This window comes from Martes martes (genome assembly GCF_963455335.1).
Source record: "Martes martes genome assembly, chromosome: 7".
Taxonomy (NCBI): domain Eukaryota; kingdom Metazoa; phylum Chordata; class Mammalia; order Carnivora; family Mustelidae; genus Martes; species Martes martes.
In genome coordinates this window covers 134,632,199-134,648,967 of record NC_137894.1, presented here as the reverse complement: position 1 = coordinate 134,648,967, position 16,769 = coordinate 134,632,199, and the positions used below count along the sequence as shown (strand labels likewise).

Sequence of the window (16,769 nt, the reverse complement as noted above, 5' to 3'; positions counted from 1 at the left end):
GCTACATGCTCAGTGTGGAGCCCAGCGTGGGTCTTGAACTCACGATCCTGATCCTGAGCTGAAATCAAGGGTCAGCCACTTGGAGTGCCTGGGTGGCTCAGTCATTAAGCATCTGCCTTCGGCTCAGGTCATGATCTCGGGGTCCTGGGATTGGGTCCTGCATCGGGCTCCCTGCTTCACAGGGAGCTTCTGCTTCTCCATCTGCCTCTGTTGCTACCCTCTGCTCATGTTGCCTCCCCTCCCAAAATAAATAAATAAATAATATTTGGAAAAAAAAAAAAAAGTCTCACACTTAACCCCCTGACCACCCAGGTGCCCTTCTCCGGTCACATCGACCTGGTGTCTCCTACCTGCCAGCGGTCATAGATGCAAACTCCTTGCGGGTTGCTAACGGCAGCATTTCTCTTTTCTCTCCTCGGCCCAGAGCTTCCTAGACCCCTGGCTCACCTGTGCCGGCTGCGCGTGCGGAAGGCTGTGGGGAAACACCGGATAAAGTTGCTGGACGACCTGCCGCTCCCTGGCCGGCTGATCAGGTACCTGAAGTACGAGAGCACCCAGTAGCCGAGGCCGTGGACTGTTTTACTAAAGCCTCAGGGCGGCGGCGGCCCCGGATCCTGGCGGAAGGGACCCGGCAATGGACCGAGGCTGTGGGCGGCCTCCCGGCCAGCTGGGACCACCTCTGTGACCTCGCCAGGTCTCTGGGCCAGAGCTTTGCCCGGACCAGAGAACAGAATGTGTCAAGTAGGAGAAAAACCGTCTTCATTTTCAAAAACTGCTGAGTAGACCCTGGACCCTCTGGGCCATTGGGAATGGAGGAACCTCCATTCCTGGGGCTGGGGAGTGGCAGGGGGGCAGGGCAGAACTTGGGGTGAGGGCAGCCTGGCCCCAACACTGGGCTGTGGCTGGAGCACTTTCAGGGATGAGTCTGCCATTCTAAGACAACCACGCCGAGGGGCTGTCCCTGTCCCCTCGCCACTGTGCTCCACCGAACTCTCCACTTGACTTCTGAGCTTTCTTCCTGGAGCTGTGGTCTGGTGGGGGGGTGGGTGGGAGGCCCACCTTCAGGACAATAAATGTTGCACAGATGACACCTTGCCCAGCGAGGTCCCTCTCATCAGACCCCCGCCCCCACCCCAGGGCCTGGGGTCCTCAGCGCTGCTCCCTGCAGGAGTGGGAGTGGGGCAGGTGCGGGGACAGGGTGCACAGACCCCTAGACGTTCTCCCTTTGGTCTTCTGGAGGCCAGAGCGGAGCTGGTGGCCCAAGGAGAGGGGTGGCTTCCTGTCCTGTGAGCCCAGCGGTAGGGGTTGGTTTCATTCTCCTGCTTCAATCACCATGGAAATGGGAGCTCCGGCACAAACAGGGCTTGGTGTCTACAAGTCTCCTGACACCTGGGATTGCCTCGCACACACTTGTTTCCTGGCACTCCGTCTTCATGTCCTGCCTGCCCCTGTTTTGCTATAGAAGTTGAGATACTCGGGAGGAGAAGAAATGTGAATGCTGGCCACGTGAGCCACGGCCCTGGAGCAGTGGCCGCCGTCATGGGGGCACGGAACCCTGCCCTTCCGCTGCCTTCGTGGGCCCTTGTGTGGCTCTGGGGCGTGCCCAGGCATTTTCTGGAGCTGCAGCCCGTGTTCAGGCAGGCGTGGTCATAGCACCTTCTTGGGCTCAGGCGCCGGCCCTGAAACCGGCTTGCCCAGTTTCCACGAAGCTGCACGCACCCACCAACATTCCCTCCGAAAGCGTGATGAAAGCCATGGGAGTCAAGGCCAGTCTGCGGGGGACACCAGAGCAGGTGACCTTGCCGGGAGCCTGCACCTGCCTCGCCCAGATTCTGGAAGCCTCTTAAGTGCAGTCAGATGTCATTTCTGGGCTTGGCAAAGTGAGCAGCTGGCCGGTGGGGGAGCACAGCTAGTGGTCCAGCTTGGCCCTTGGCTTGTTCCTCTGGGGCGTCAGGGTCCCCATCGTCATGGTCCCCGGCGTCCTTGCCAACTCCTCCATACCGGTTCTCCACAGAACCAGTAAGACCTGGTGTTTTCCCGAAGAGGAAAAGTCTGCCAAGCAGCACTTTCCAGCCACAGATCAGAGGGGACCCAGCCATATCTCACCCATTCCTACATGGTTCTGATAGGGAAACAGGACCAAAGAGGAAAGGGGACTTGCCCAGGCACACACAGCAAGTCCCTGAGGTTTTAACCCAACAGAGTCATGCAGGCTCGCTCCAAGGGATCCTAAGGAAATCCCCACGGAAACCCGCATCCTCTCACACTGGAGACGTTCTACTCAGGGGCCCAGGGGCAGTGGCCAGAGAGGACTCAGTGCATTGTCAGGGGAAAACCCTGACCAAAAATTGCCTTTGCCCTTTGGGCAGCCAGAGGGAGAGCCTTTAATCCTGGCTGGGGGCTTGGCAGTCCCTAATGAGTCGGAGCAGAAAGATGTGTGGGTTCATTGGGCTGGGGCTGGGTATCAGGCAAACTCCTGCATTTCTCAGGTCCCCTGTACACCCTGAGTCCTTACAGGCAGTGACTGCAGGCACCAGGCCAAGTGGGGACTCCGATCTGAGGGCGGTGCCTCCCGGAGGAGGGGAGGTTGAGAAGATAGGTGGGAGAGGCAGGAGCGCTCGGCCTCTGGAGTCAGCATTGGCACCACCGACTGTGGGATACCGGGTACCTGGGGCTGGGAGGCACCGGTGCCACTCTGCATCCTCAAAATACTGATGCTCGTCCACACTGGGCCACAGGCACTGGTCAGAGCCCCTCCTCCCCAAGCATCTTTCCCAACGTGGGCCTTCTCAGGTCCTGGGGGTGGGGGACCCCCACTTCTTCCCAACCCAGAAGCTGCAGGGTCAATGGTTAATGCCTGGCCAGCGGGAGAGGGGCACACACTGCTCCCAGGGGTCTGTTCTGATTGGTCAAGTGCTCAGGCTGGGCTGCTGGTGACATTTCTTTTCTTTTTTTTTTTTTTTTAAAGATTTTATTTCTTTATTTGACAGACATAGATCACAAGTAGGCAGAGAGGCAGGCAGAGAGAGAGAGAGGGGGGAAGCAGGCTCCCCGCTGAGCAGAGAGCCCGATGCGGGGTTCGATCCCAGGACCCTGGGATCATGACCCGAGCCGAAGGCAGAGGCTTTAACCCACTGAGCCACCCAGGCGCCCCTGCTGGTGACATTTCTTGACCACCACTGCTCCCCAGAGGACTTTAGAGCCAGGACCCTCTGCAGAAAACCCCTCCCCACCCCCAGACTTTGGCCTCAGAGAAGTCTCAACAGCATCGCCAAACATTCAAAATCCTGAAAGTGCTTCCGTTTCGTGGGCAAGACCACGTGCGAGCTAGTGCTGGAGATGTGAGGCTAGGAGGTGAGATCCCGAGTTTCCCTCTGGGCCAGCCCCACTCGTGACTTACTCGTCCGTCAGGGGGTCACCTGCTGCTACTGCGGCTGCTTCCCTCCCCGCCTTAAACCACAGCTTTCTTAGAGGTGTTTTTCCCCAACTTGCTTCTGCACGGGGAGTCACGGTGTCCTGGGCTTCTGTCCAGCCGCTTCCTAGCAAATGTTTCTGCTTCCAGAAGAAGCCTCCTTGTGTTTGAATTCATGCATCATTAGGTGTCCCCTGGGAAAGGAGCCCAAGAGGGGCTATGGGGCCCCTGGCATGGTGCGCTGGGGCGGCACTTGGAGAAAACATGCCCCCGGAGCTCTGCTCCCCCAGGGAGCCAGGTGGCCAAGATGACCCAGAGAGGTGACTTTAGGTTGGCACGCTCTCCTTCGAGTGCGTCGCCCTCAGTGCCGGGCGCTCACAACAACCTGTGAAGTTCTATTTTCAACCACATTCTTCTGATGAAGACATTTTGGCACAGAGAGGTTAAGTAACTTGCCCAAGGTCACACAGCTGGTAGGTGGCAAAGCCTGGATTGGAGCTTTTAACACCCCTCTGTACACCGCGGAGGGGCTGAGCCTCGTTGGAATGGATCTGGAAGGGCCTTCCTGATGTGACGGAGGAGAAAAGGCACATGCAGAGCAGATGAGAGCAGCCTGATGTGAGGGTCGGTCCTCAGGCCCTATCCTGGGTGCTACCTAATTACTCCAAACAACCCTGCCGGTGTCACGTGGCTTCCGGGGCTCTCAAGTCCCCCAAGACCGGAAGATACAAACTGCAGAAATCCACCGGCTTCCCAGTGAGCAAGCTGCCCTCCCATGGAGATGCCCCACTCTACAGGAATCCTAGAGGAAAAGCAGGCAGGAAGGAGAAGGACCCTTAACAAGCACTAATCCTGGAGCTTTGGGTTAGGAAGGATTCTGAGGGCATATCTGGCCCCAAAGGAGACAGTCTCAGACTAGTAGAAGAACTGGTGGGCGCCTCTGTTTGCCACTGCTGGCCTAGTCCCCTGTTTCACGGAGGGGGAACCAAAGCACAGAGGGAGATTAATTTTCCAACATCGTGCTGCTAATTAGGGCACCATAGCCACCAGCCAGGGCTGGCCCTGCACCCGTTGCAGCTTCGAGAACCGGGCTCTGTCGGAATGAGCAGCTTGGCGCCCCCTGCAGGTCATGTGCTCTCAGCCACGGAGCCACATCTGCGCACAGTAGGGCAAATCCCTGGTCATTATGGTGGTGCATGTCTCTCCCATGGCTGGGCAGGTTGGGCAGGATGAGGGCAAACCCTAGGGCCACCTCGTGCCACCAGCACCCCCCTCTGGGCATTGTCGCAGACAGAGGCCCACATCATTCCATCAATGGGGCCCCTGATGGGTGCCAGGCACTGTACCAGGCCCAGGAATCAGGCCATCAGCAGGTCACCCAGGAGTCAGAGTTAGCCAGATGTTTTCCCCCCTGGCTTGTCCACAAGGGGCTAAGATCCAGTTTGTCCTGATTTTCCCTCTGACCAGGCTCAGGAGGGACTGCCTTGGCCCAGCCTCTGCTCTGAGACCATAGGCAGAATGGAAGGCACAGCGGAGGGGGACCTTTCTTGCCCTGCCCCTCGAGCTGCAGTTGGGACAAGGAAGCTTCAGGAGGAAGGGTCAAGCCCCACATCCCATTGCAGAACCGGGACAGGTACACCCTGGTACTGGCCTCCCTGTTCTCCAGAGCACTTTTGACTGTCTGGAGATCCAGGCCTCCCCCACACTCTGCTCTTGGACACGAGCAAGCAGAGCATCTCTCCCCAGGCACTCCTCCCTGCCCCTCCTTCCTTTGCATTGAGCTGCTGGCCCACAGTGTCCATCGTCAGATGTCACAGAGCTCTCTGGGCCACTCCTGGCCTCCCCCACAGCCTCTGTGAGCTGCCCTCTGCCTGGACCCTGCCAGCATTTCATAGCCTGAGGACCATTCAACTCCATGACATCCAAGATGTGGAAACTGCAAAAGAAATGTCTTTATTCTTTTAACCTTCTTAATATTTACAAAAACCAAAACGAACAGAACTGAGATTGGCTTACACGGTGGGCAACACGTGAACAGATGGGTAACCCTGGCTTCTGGAGCGGCGGGCAGGCCAGGGCAGAGCCCCACCACCCAAGACCGGTCCAAGGACAGTGCGACGATCGGTCGGGCTCTGGTCTGGCTGGAGAGGGGCTGGCTGAGCCCAGCCCTCCAGCTCCCAAGGCCGCAGGAGCTGACTTGGAGACTGCCTGCGAGGCCCCTGCCCCAAACCCATCCTCCCCCTCTCCTGGACATACACAAAGGGAAGGCTCCCAGGAGGCCACACCACTGCCCAGCTCACTCTGCACAAGAAGTGCTCCCGGGAGGGGCCCTCAACATCAATGCGGGCCAGAGGGGGGAGCCAAGGCCCTCCCAGCCCCGCTAGAGGTAGCCAAAAACATTGAAGATGGGCGGGGGCACAGCCGGCTTGGTAGGGATGGGCTTCAGAACCACGGGTCTGTACACTTTCTGCCCCGGCCCGTCCACATCCTTGCAGAAGTGGGCCAGCTCCCCAGGGGACGCTGGGCTTTTCCTCCACAGGCCCAGGCTGGGGACTGGGCTCTGAGGCAAGGCCCCTGGGGGGCCAGCGTAGATGGGCTGTCCATGGTACTGGAAGGGGCAGCAGCCCCAGGCATTGACACGGCCCACCAGGGAGACCCCAGACATCTTGAGCGGCTCCTTGCCAGCCGGTGCCCTTGGGGACGCAGGCACGGGGGCCATCTCAGGATCCAAGGGCTCCAAGCCTTTGCAGTGTTTCTTACCCTCATAGGGAGATCCCTCCCTGGGGCCCAACTCCCCCTCCAGCCCCAGGGAGTAGCTGTGGGTGGGCCGAGGCTCTTCCCAGAAGGAAGCGGGCAGCTGTCTTTTCCTCATGGGCACCTGGCCAGGCCTGGCAGCTTCTGGATTCTGCCTCTGTAGGGTCTGCTCCTTAGAGAGACATTCCTCCCTGTAAGGGTTCCCCAGAGCCTTCTCCTTGCGGCCCCCCACCACGCCGGGACTGGAATCATGGCCAGGATCGAGGAGCAGCCTCCCAGGCCGGTCCTCGGGTCCCCTTTTCAGGTGAGGCTCGGTGCCTCTGCCGGGGAGGCCCCGAGGAAGCCGGGAATACTTCTGGGAGAAGCGTTTGAGCTGCTTCTGCAGGTACTTGCGATGGTCCACGGAGCGGCGGCACGGCGCGGACTTGTCCAGGGCCGCCTTGATGTCACTGGACGCCAGGTTCACAAAGTTCAGGAGCATCTTCACGTCACTGTCGGATGCCATCACCAGGGGACCACGGCATGGGGCTTTCCATGAAGAGCGTGGGCTCTGCTGGTGGCCGGCAGCTCCAGGGACGGACACAGAGCTGACCTAGGGTGCAGGGGACACGCCGGTTGTTGGCAGTCTCTCCAAATCCCCGAGCCCAGCCCTCCCCAAAGGCCCCAGGACCCCTCCAAGGGAAACAAAGTCCTGGGTCCGTGGGCCACCCATTCAGGCCATTGAGGGTTTCCTCCGTGTCGGTGAGGGCACAGGCGAACAGGCAGTCTGCCCGAGTATGTGGCCCTCTGCTTGCCGCTGAAGCTCAGAGAGGTTGGGCGACTCGCCCAAGGGGACCCAGCTACAGGTGGCATTTCTGGGGACCGAGCGCGAGTCTCCACGGGCCCAGCCCACCGCGTCTCCCACACACCACGCTGCCAACGTGTACAAACTTGCCAGCAAGGTTTTTATTTTCTGAGCTCAGGCAACTGCTCCACTTTCAAGCAAGGCCAAGCCCCCTCTCTCCCTGGTGGTGCCCTCCTCCTCCCACCCCCCGCCCCCAGCCCGGCTCACACCAGCCCCCCTCACCGGGTCCCCACGCTCCACCCACAGCGCTCACGCAGGACCCCCGTCTGGCACTCGAGCCTCGGCCTGCCTGGCGGGCTGATCTCAGACTGCAGGCAGCAGGACGCCCCCGTAGAAGCATCTGCAGCAATTTCATGCCTCCTGGGCCACCACCCGAGGCACCTCGCCCCTCCCCCAGGCCCCGGCCAGCCCCACGCCCCCACCCGGTCGGCTGGAGCCGCCGGAGCCTCCACACTGACCGAGGGTGCGGGCCGGCCCCGGGCCCCCGCAGCCGCCGCCGTGGTCTGGCAGGTTCCCCGCCGCAGACCTGGGCCAGGCCCGGCGTGGCCGGCGAGCTCCGTGCGTCCGGCTGGAAACAGTTGTGCAGCCCTCGAGTGGGCTGGATGGAGGACGAGTCCCCGGAGCTGGGGGGCCCCTCAGGCCAATCAGGAGCGCCTCTCCAGATACAAAGCATCCCAATCAGGCGGCAGCGCCCCGTTCCCACATTCTTTGCCGTCACAAATTGTCACCATGGGGACCATCACAAAAAAGACAGCTCCCAAATGCAATCATTTCCCGGTAAATTTCTACCCTTCAGCCCCTCCTCCCCTTGACCTCGGTTCCCTGGTTTCTTGAGGGGGCAGTGTGTGTGTGTGTGTGTGTGTGTGTGTGTGTGTGTGTGTTTAAAAAGTCCAGGATCGAGGAGGGGCTGGACCCAGAAGAGACGGGCTTGCATACCTCCCCCAAAGGCTCCAAGCCTCCAGCCTCCAGCTGCCATGCTCCAGTGCAGACAGACAATCCGACGGGGTAAGCCGGGGCGGGCTGCTTCCCCCTCTGTCCTTGAGTGTTGAGTGTCTCTCCCTCTCTCTCCCCCCTCTCTCCCCCTCTCTGTCCCTCTCTGTCCCTCTCTCTGTCTCTGTCTCTCCCTCTTCCCAGCCCCCGCTCCCCCCCTCCCCGAGGCACCAAGCCCGGGCCAGCCTGGGAGGGCCAGCAGCGCACTTATGCCGGGAAAGGTAGCCGGGGAAGGACTCTGTAACGAGGTGCCGGGATATCCATGGGAAGGGAGCCGGAGCTCTCAGGAATCTTGTCTTTATGTTTGCTTCCTCAATTGAGCTGCACAAAGCCTGAATTGCCCATTCAGCGCGGCCGGACAAAAGGCTGGCGTTGCACGGTCCCCTCGCATTTGTAGTCAAACAGTTAGGGACTTAAATCGAGTCGTCATGATGGAGAAAGAGGTGGACAAAGCCCATAGAATTGCCATCAGCAAACATTTTCCTGTGTCATATTAGCCAGTCTCCATGGCTCCCCCTGGCCTGGGGACAATGGCACAAGTTTGCACACTTGGCTACTGTCACCGTGCCAACGCCGGCGGGGTTGCAAGCGGGCCGCTCCGAGCAAGGGAGCCCTGAGCCGGCCGCTGGCCCTGCCCACTGACTGGCGGAGGGAAGGTGAGGCCGCGGTGCAGGGAGGGTGTCTGGGGAATGCTGATGGGCGCGGCCTCGGTGGTGGCGCCCGCACCTCCTGCCTTTCTCCTCCCATGCTCTGCTCAGCGTCCGCTTTCCTGTCCTCTCCTTTCTCTTCCATTCTTCCTGCCCCCACTTGCTCTGCCACCTTCTCCTGACCGCCGGTGGCCTATACCCCGACCACACCTTTGCATGACCATCTAAAATGCCAAGGACTCCTCTCCAGGTCCCCGGCCCATAAGGGAGCAGTAGCGGAGGCGGGGCGCGCCGAGGACTCACCCAGGAGGATGGTCCCACCCCCTGCTGCCGGCCAATAGCGGCCGCTGCTGCCGGCACACCTCGGCCTGGCTTCAAGCCACCTCCCTCTCTTGGCCTGAGGGTCCCTACGGGCACAACAAGGGTTTGGAGGAGAGGGCCCTGCGCCCACCAGCTGGAACTCAATTGCAGCACTTAGGATCCAGTGCGATATTCTCCACTGAGGGAGCTAGGGGAGCATGGCTGACATGGAGGTGTCCTCGGGCTGGAGCACCCTGGACCAAGGGCCATCCCAGGCCCTGGAGAGTGACCCCCATCTGCCGGACAGTGGGGCCCCTAAATCATGGTGGTTTTCAGCCCCTCAGATCTGGGGGTTGTCTCTGCGGCGGGACCTAGCCCAGCTGACCGGGAGGGTTGGGAAACATCCTTTTTGCTTCAAACCAGCCTTTACACAAGGCTACCCCGAGGTCACCAACTTGGGCTCCCTGCTGCCTACTGCCTGAGGGCCGGGGGGCACAGCTTGGCCAGGGTTCGAATCCCTCCATAACCCAGTGTCTGTCAGAATGAGACTCTTTGGGTGTATGGAAGCTGCAGCTCGGGGACATCAGTCAAGGTGACAGGCAACAACCGTGAAGAACTGTGGCCTGAGACCCAGATCCATGGCCCTACAGGGACCTGGCCACACCCGGGCTCTGGGTGCCTGCCACCCAGGCTGTGGGAGGTTCCTCTGGGTTTTCCTGTCCATAGGTCATACTGACAGGTGGGAGACATCCATAAAACCGTCCCTGCCTTATTCTAGAAAGACTTCCTTTCACAGTGCTTCTCCCATACGGTCCTGCATCTGGACAGGGAGAGACTGTTTTCCTTGTGTACATTTGGTGACACACCCAGAGACAAGCTTCCCAGCTCAAGACTGACTTAGCCAACCCTGTCCTCTTGGCATTCTTCAAGGCCCAGCTCAAACATCCCCTCCTCCAGGAAGCCTTCCATCAACTCCCAGCCATTACCAGTGACACCCTCTCCCATCCCTCTGTGCATAGATTCAAAATGAATTCTAAACTCCTTGGTTTAACACGGAAGCCCTTAGTAATCTGACCATCAAACAGAGCCTGGCACAGAGTAGTTTCTCACTAAATGTTTCATGAGTTAAACATTTTGCCCATTCCACCGAACAGAATTTACCCCGCGGACTGGAAACACAGCTTCCTGCAGCTGCTTTTTTACTGTTTGCCCACCTCCACCTGCGTGAGCTCCATGAGAGCAGGGCACAACGGCTGATTTATCTCTGTACGTCCATGGACTAGAATGGCCGTGGCACAGATCAGGACTCATTCAAAGACGCTTGTGATCGCTGTGGTCGAACTTGACCACGAATCCTCTGTGTTCCTTCGGGACTGTGGGTGACTTGAAAGCAGGAAGACTCAGTTCACCACCGCATCTCCCTGCACCAGAGAGGGACTCCCAAGTATCCATTAAAGGCAAGTGAGCGGTGCTGGCTGACCTTGAGAGTCCTTCCTGACCCTCTACTGTCACAGGTACCGGTCTCTGACCTCCCGGCTGTGCGGACCCCTCCTCAAGATTATTTACAGGGTTCAGGGTCAGGGACTCCCCAGCTTTGAGCAACTCCATTCAGCCCCTACCACATGCTTGGGGACCAGAGGGTGCGGCCTGCTCCTGTCCCCGATGAAGCTCCCTGGAGGGGAGATCGACTCTGTTGTGACAACACAAGAGCCATCTTCCGTCTCCCCATCACTGAGAGGCACACCCTAACTTTCCCTGGTTTCTCAAACGGCTGGGAACCACCATCCAGAATGTCTGGATGTCATCTGACATAACCCACTTCTAGAATTTAGCCAACACAGCTGCAGATCGTCATCGAAAGAGAGAGGGGACAGTTGACAATGACACACACTGACCTGGAGGGGACCCGGGCCATCATCTGAGGCAGTGGGCTCTCAAGCTGCGTTTACGCAGAGAAACCCAATACCTAGAACAGCGACGCGGATGGGCTAGTTCAGATCTATTTCACACACGGGAATGCATACTTCTGCTTATTTTGCAACCAGTGGCTTCCGATGAGAAGGAGGTTTTAATGACCTACGACTCTGGAATCAGGGGTTGTGGCTTACGGGTCTGGCATCCACCATCTTTGGCCTTGCTTGCAGAACCCACAGATATCTTGACTTAGATAAGCAGCTAGAATGGGAACTTGTTCGGTCTACCTTGCGATCTCAGGATCGTCATCCAGCGAAAGCCGTTCACCCAAGAAACTTCATCATCTAGTTCCCCGAGGCGTCATTAACCGGTTAACTGCCCAGGTTTACCAGTCACCAGCCTCGTGTGTTAGCCTGTGAGCTAGAACTCATTTGAGTATGTGTTTATTAGGACAGTGTTTAGAATATGGTATTTTAAGTTGTCAAAAATAACTTTGAAAGGAAACTTTACTTTTCCACACCTCGGTAGAGAGCTCGGTTCCAGAAAATGGGCCGTCTTCTCATTTTGGCAGCAGAGTCAACAAGGCCCAGGCTGGAGACATTGTTCCCCCAAGGCGGCTGAGCCAGGTAGGAGCAGGACGAAGACGGCAGCTCCGTCCCGCAGCCCGCCACCCAGTCAGAGCCCAGCCCTAGCCAGCACTCACCACGCCATCACGGGAGGTAACACGTACTAAGCCACTTGTTCAGGGGATAAGGACCCTGGTCCGAAGTCCTCTGGTCAGTAAACGGCAGAGCAGGGACTGGGATGCAGGCATCTAGGTCCAGACACTTGATGGTGACGGCTCCCTAATGGCCTAGGGGCTTCGCTAACCCAGAGACCCAGACGTGCCCCTCCCAACCCTGCACAGTTAGGTCTGATCCCCTCAACCCAGGAAACATACAAATGCCACTTCGGAGGCCCAGCGGTGGGGCCAGCACCTCCTGGACGTGTGACAGACATCACAAGGTGATTTATGTAACCCCCTTACATAACGGGAGCATTTCTATCAAAGAGTGGCCGGAGGGAAGCTGTCAACCGTAATCAAAACAGACAGGCTTTCCACTGTCTCGGAATGGAAGGCATCGGGTTGAAATAAGCCCCTTTGGGGCTTCCTGGTCAGGGGCTTGCTGTCCTGGCGACCTCCCCTCACAGCCCTGGCTGAGCACCAGCCCGGCGGAGCCCTCAGGGCAGCCGGGGACCTCAGGATGCTCCCGAAGAAGTGACAGCTCAGCTCGCCAGTCCCTGTACCCCCAGTCGCAGCCCGACCACAGTGACAAGTGTCAGTGTGACTATCTTGAAGGCTCGCTGGCAGAGTGGACCATGAGGATTAAGAGAGAGTGTCTGTGACAAAGACTAATACAGTGCCTGGCTCAGAGTCGATGCCCTTCCCCCAGCTCGTCCCCTCTGCGCTGGGGCCACAGCCACCCAGGGCAGCCCAGCCTGGGCGTGTCTCACCCATAAAGAGGGGCTGATGTGACAGGAATGACGCGGCAGCCGTGCCTCTGTGTCCCTGTCTGGCGACCCCCAGGGACCACCACCCCCTCCCACTGATCCCCGCTACCGTGCCATCACCTGGACTGTATCTCCGGGAGCCTCTCTGGTTTGTCTCTTCACCCCACCCAGGGCACAGGTGGAATGAAAAGTCCGTTTAATCTCAACTGCCAACTCGGATTTGATTGGTGATGGCTGGCAGGTGCTGGTGGAAAGATTCCGAGCCTCCCCCCCCCCCCCCCCGGCCCTGACGGGACTCAACAGTTAGAATGCCCTGATCAGCTAGTCATGTCTTCCCTGGACATGGACATGGATGGAGATGGGCTGGGGGCCTGTACCCAGTTCCCAATCACAGGCTGCAAAGCCAAGGGTGCAAAGTTTGGCGTTCTGGTAACCCCACCCCTGGAATTTTAATCAAGGGAACAGAGTCCTAGAAGAGGGCGTGACTCCTCCGGGTCTTGCAGGGTTCCTATTTCCTGGACCAGAGATCCCGGACTCAGTTCACAGAACCAAGACCAGAGAATGGAGAATTTTGGAGAATGGAGACAGTAAGAAGTTTAGGACAACCGGGGGGGAGACGTTGCCATGGGGAGGGGCCAGATAAAGTTAGAAAGAAAGGCTCAATACCCTTTGGATTTTTGCATGCAGGAGGCACATAATAAATGCTGTTGAACAGAGGAATGAACCAAACACAACAGGGAACAAACTGACTGGCTGGTTTCTGGGCCACCATGGGGGCTCCTACTGCCAGTCACACAGCGTCCTGGGGACAGCGGATGCTTCTCAGCCCTCCTGGCCACTGCTGTCCCTCAGCTGCTCCACATACAAGACATGCTGGATCGTCAGGGAGGAGAAGAGTCCTTGCCTCCCCGATCCTGGGTTTCATAAGAGAAAGGTGACGGGGCAGGGGCCCCTCGAATATCATGATACGTCTAGGGCTTTAGATCTGCTCTCTCATTTACTCATCGGTAATAAATCAATGACTGAATACATAAGACTTTTTGGGGGGGGGTGCCATCCTTCTCCTTTGACGGATTAAGAAACTGAGGCCAGGGGAGGTAGAAAAGCTCTCTCCTGACCACCAAGGGAGGTGGTAGAGGACCTGGGGTTTGGACTCAGTCTGTGCCTACACCACAGCACCCCTCAGAGAAGGCAGGGGACACGTGGTCCCTTCTGGTGTGTCCCCTCCACCCACTCCCTGGGTCACCTGTCCCAGTTCAGTAAGATACAGGGGGCTCCCTTTTATCATCTACTTTTTATTTCCCGACCTCTGATCACAACTGTGGTCTGTAGCCCAAATCCAGTCCAAAACACACATTTTAAAAATTCTCTGAATAAAGGCTTGCCGAGAGAGAGGGACGTCTGTACAATCAATAGGCTCCCCCACATGGTCCTGCTCAGGTAAGAGGAGTTACCACAGTGAAGTCAGCAGCCCCCTCCCCTCCACCTAAGTGGAGAGACGGAGCTCCACAGGCCAGCGTCATCAAACGTCACCCCCGTGGATGGCTTTCCAGTGCTTGGCACGAGGTATGTACTCCTTGGAGCACACATGGGCCCTGAAAGCAGAGGTACTGAATGTATCTTAAGAGTCAGCCCAGGGGGGCTCCTCAGTGGGTTGAAGCCTCTGCCTTCGGCTCAGGTCATGATCTCAGGGTCCTGGGATCGAGTCCCGCATCGGGCTCTCTGCTCAGCGGGGAGCCTGCTTCCTCCTCTCTCTCTCTGCCTGTCTCTCTGTCTCTCTACTTGTGATCTCTGTCTGTCAAATAAATAAATAAAATCTTAAAAAAAAAAAAGAGAGAGAGAGAGAGAGAGTCAGGCCACGGCATTCCAGTCCTGCCTCTGTTAATCTGGGCAAATAATTTCACCTCTCTGGACCTCATTTTTCTCATCTGTAAGATGGGGGTGATTCTACTTCCTCTGCCGGCTTGCTGGGGCCGGGGACAAAGACTTGGGTCTGACCAGACTGTACGATGTACCAAGGGGCGGTGGAGGGGGAGAGAGAAACACCCGTCGTGCCCAAGGGCTTGAGCACATGTAGTTCCAAGTTCAAAGACGTCTGTCTGTGAGGGGCTGGCAGTGACCGTTCCCATCAGACTCTGAATGAGGACCAGTGGTTCTGGATGATAAGGGGGATGGAAAGAGGGTCCCAGTTCCACAGGCTAAAGGATGAGGGGTGTGGCTCTAGCTCTGCTGAGATGGAGTGAGGGGACTCTAGGGACGGAGCGTGTAGGTGGAAGAGGGAGGGAAGAAGCATCAGACGTGGGCTTTCGGGCAGGTCCCCGCTCATCCTGTCCGGAGCAAGAAGCCAGGCAGCAGATGTGGGCTCAGCATGTGTCCCCTGAAGCCTAGAGCTGGGTCCTTGGCCACAGCTCCGGGATCGGGACGGGGTGGGGGGGCTTCTCTCCTCTCCTGCACGCGCTGCCCAGAAAACCCCGTGGATCGCATGAACTTCCAGTCCATCATGATCATTCCCAGTTTCAGTCTCCAGCCGGACCTCTCCCCTCAACTCCGGGGTCCTGCCCAGCAGCAACCTTGCCATTTCTCCAAGGACCTTCAAGATTCTCCAGCTTTCCATGTCCCAAACTGAGCTCTGGGATTTCTCCCCAAGTTTGCTCCTTCCACGGCTTTTGCATCTCAAATAATGGCGGCTCGATCCTTCCAGGCACTCAGGCCAGGCCTCAGAGTCATCCCTGACCCCGCTCTCATCCTCCTCCATCAGCACACCCTCCGGACTCTGCCTGCAAACGACCCCCAGAATCCGACCACATCTCCCCAGCTCCCCTGCTCTACCTTGGGCCCATCACCCACCATCTCTCACCTTACTTGCATGGTTTCAGGGCCTCCTAACTGGGCTCTTTGTCCCCCTCCCCACACACAGAAAAGTTTTGCCAATATTTGCCCTAGATATTTGTGTTGAATATAACGTTAATTCTTTTTTAAGATTTTACTTATTTATTTGACATACAGAGAGAGATCACAAGTAGGCGGAGAGGCAGGCAGAGAGAGGGGGGGAAGCAGGCTCCCTGCTGAGCAGAGAGCCCGATGCGGGACTCGATCCCAGAACCCTGAGATCATGACCTGAGCCAAAGGCAGAGGCTTCAACCCACTGAGCCACCCAGGTGCCCATATAATGTTAATTTAAATATTAATTAACAAGGGCACTTGGATGGTTCAGTCGGTTAAGCGTCCAACTCTTGATTTTGACTCAGGTCAGGATCTCGGGGTTGTGAGATTGAGCCCCTCAGCGGGCTCCACGCTCCGTGCAGAGTCTTCTGGAGACTCTCTCTCTCTCTCTCTCTCTCTCTCTCTCCCTCTGCCCCTCCCCCTGCTTGCACACTCTCGCTCTCTCTCTAAAATAAAGAAATAAATAGAATCTTTAAGAATAAATAAATAAATAAATATTAATAAGACCCAGGAGGACCCAAGTGAACATTGGAGAGTCCGTATTTCCCCCTCCCCCTTCAATTCTGTCAAATTATCATCTCACTTGGATGGAACATCCAAAATCTGGTCCAAAAGAAAAAAAGAGTACAAAACTTCAAGAGAGGGGCAGGCTTCTAACTCCCAGGGAGAGTATCCTGGAGGAGGCCAGGAAAGCATCTGACATAGCCTCATCCTCCCCTCCCTGCTCCCACCAGGCCCTGCCCCAGCCAGCTCCTAGGAGCTCCTGCCCAACACCCCACATGGGGTGCTGCTGCTCTCTGAGACCAGTAAGTAGTGGCCAGGGCCTTATATGCTGCAGAGAGACACACAGGAGGTCCAGGCTCTTCTCCAAATCCTCCAACCATACCGTGGGGCTCCTCTGAATGACCCTGTTTCACAGAGGAGGAAACTGAGTCACACGACGATTTGCCCAGGTTCACTCGGCCAGGAACCAGCACACCTGAGATCTGAAACCAGGGCTGTCTGAGTTGGGAGTCTCCTTACCTCTTCTCATTGGTTTCTTCCTGAGGACTAGTACTACAGAGATGTGCCAGCCCAAGGAACAGGGGACAGAGTCATATATGAGCTTCTCAGACATGCCCAAATCATCCCACAAGGGCCCCATCACCTCAGCCAGACCAAGAGGTAGATACGTCAGGTAAACTGAGGCTGCATGCGGCCCTGGATAAGAGCTGAGCCCTGGGGCCAGCCTCCTGCTCCTGTTCCAGCAGTTGGCGCAGAGAACATTGTTGTGATGGCTAATTGAGTGGTGGCCTAATTGTTTCCCCTGCAAAGGCTACATTTTGTGTATGGGGTCACTTTCGGCCTGAGTGCCCAGTCAGCTGACTCCTTCCTTCCAGTCTTGGCCGTCTGCAGGGACCTTAATGGCTCGCTTAATGAATGAGAATCTCTTCTCGCCAGCAGGCCCCCTGAACCACAGCAGAGGTCCGGGGGT

The 16,769-nt window shown here is 57.5% G+C and overlaps 2 protein-coding genes across 5 annotated transcripts in view; one reads left to right on the top strand and one right to left on the bottom strand.

The window, feature by feature from the left end:
• Positions 1-1,095, top strand: part of ASB2 (ankyrin repeat and SOCS box containing 2) — a gene marked incomplete at its 3' end in the record, with an annotated part of 40,309 nt that extends 39,214 nt beyond the window's left edge. For 2 of the 3 annotated variants that reach the window (XM_080809325.1, XM_080809326.1), the window contains exons 10-11: positions 425-494; positions 842-1,095. In XM_080809325.1, the coding sequence (XP_080665451.1) occupies positions 425-494; positions 842-872 (101 nt within the window). Of the gene's footprint in view, positions 1-424; positions 562-841 lie in introns of those variants that run through there. The other variant, XM_080809324.1, reaches the window with a different exon arrangement.
• Positions 1,096-5,792: 4,697 nt separating this feature from the next.
• On the bottom strand, positions 5,793-11,407 carry FAM181A (family with sequence similarity 181 member A; the record flags this gene model as incomplete). 2 transcript variants are annotated; one of them, XM_080809180.1, is made up of 2 exons in its annotated part: positions 11,372-11,407; positions 5,793-6,758 (listed from the first exon to the last, which is right to left on the bottom strand). In XM_080809180.1, exon 2 carries the CDS (start codon positions 6,669-6,671, stop codon positions 5,793-5,795), a length of 879 nt encoding a protein of 292 aa, XP_080665306.1. In that variant the 5' UTR covers positions 6,672-6,758; positions 11,372-11,407. The 2 variants fall into 2 exon arrangements, with proteins under 2 accessions (XP_080665306.1, XP_080665305.1); XM_080809179.1 differs by lacking the exon at positions 11,372-11,407 and adding an exon at positions 7,537-7,683 and having other exon boundaries at positions 5,793-6,733.
• Positions 11,408-16,769: the final 5,362 nt, after the last annotated feature.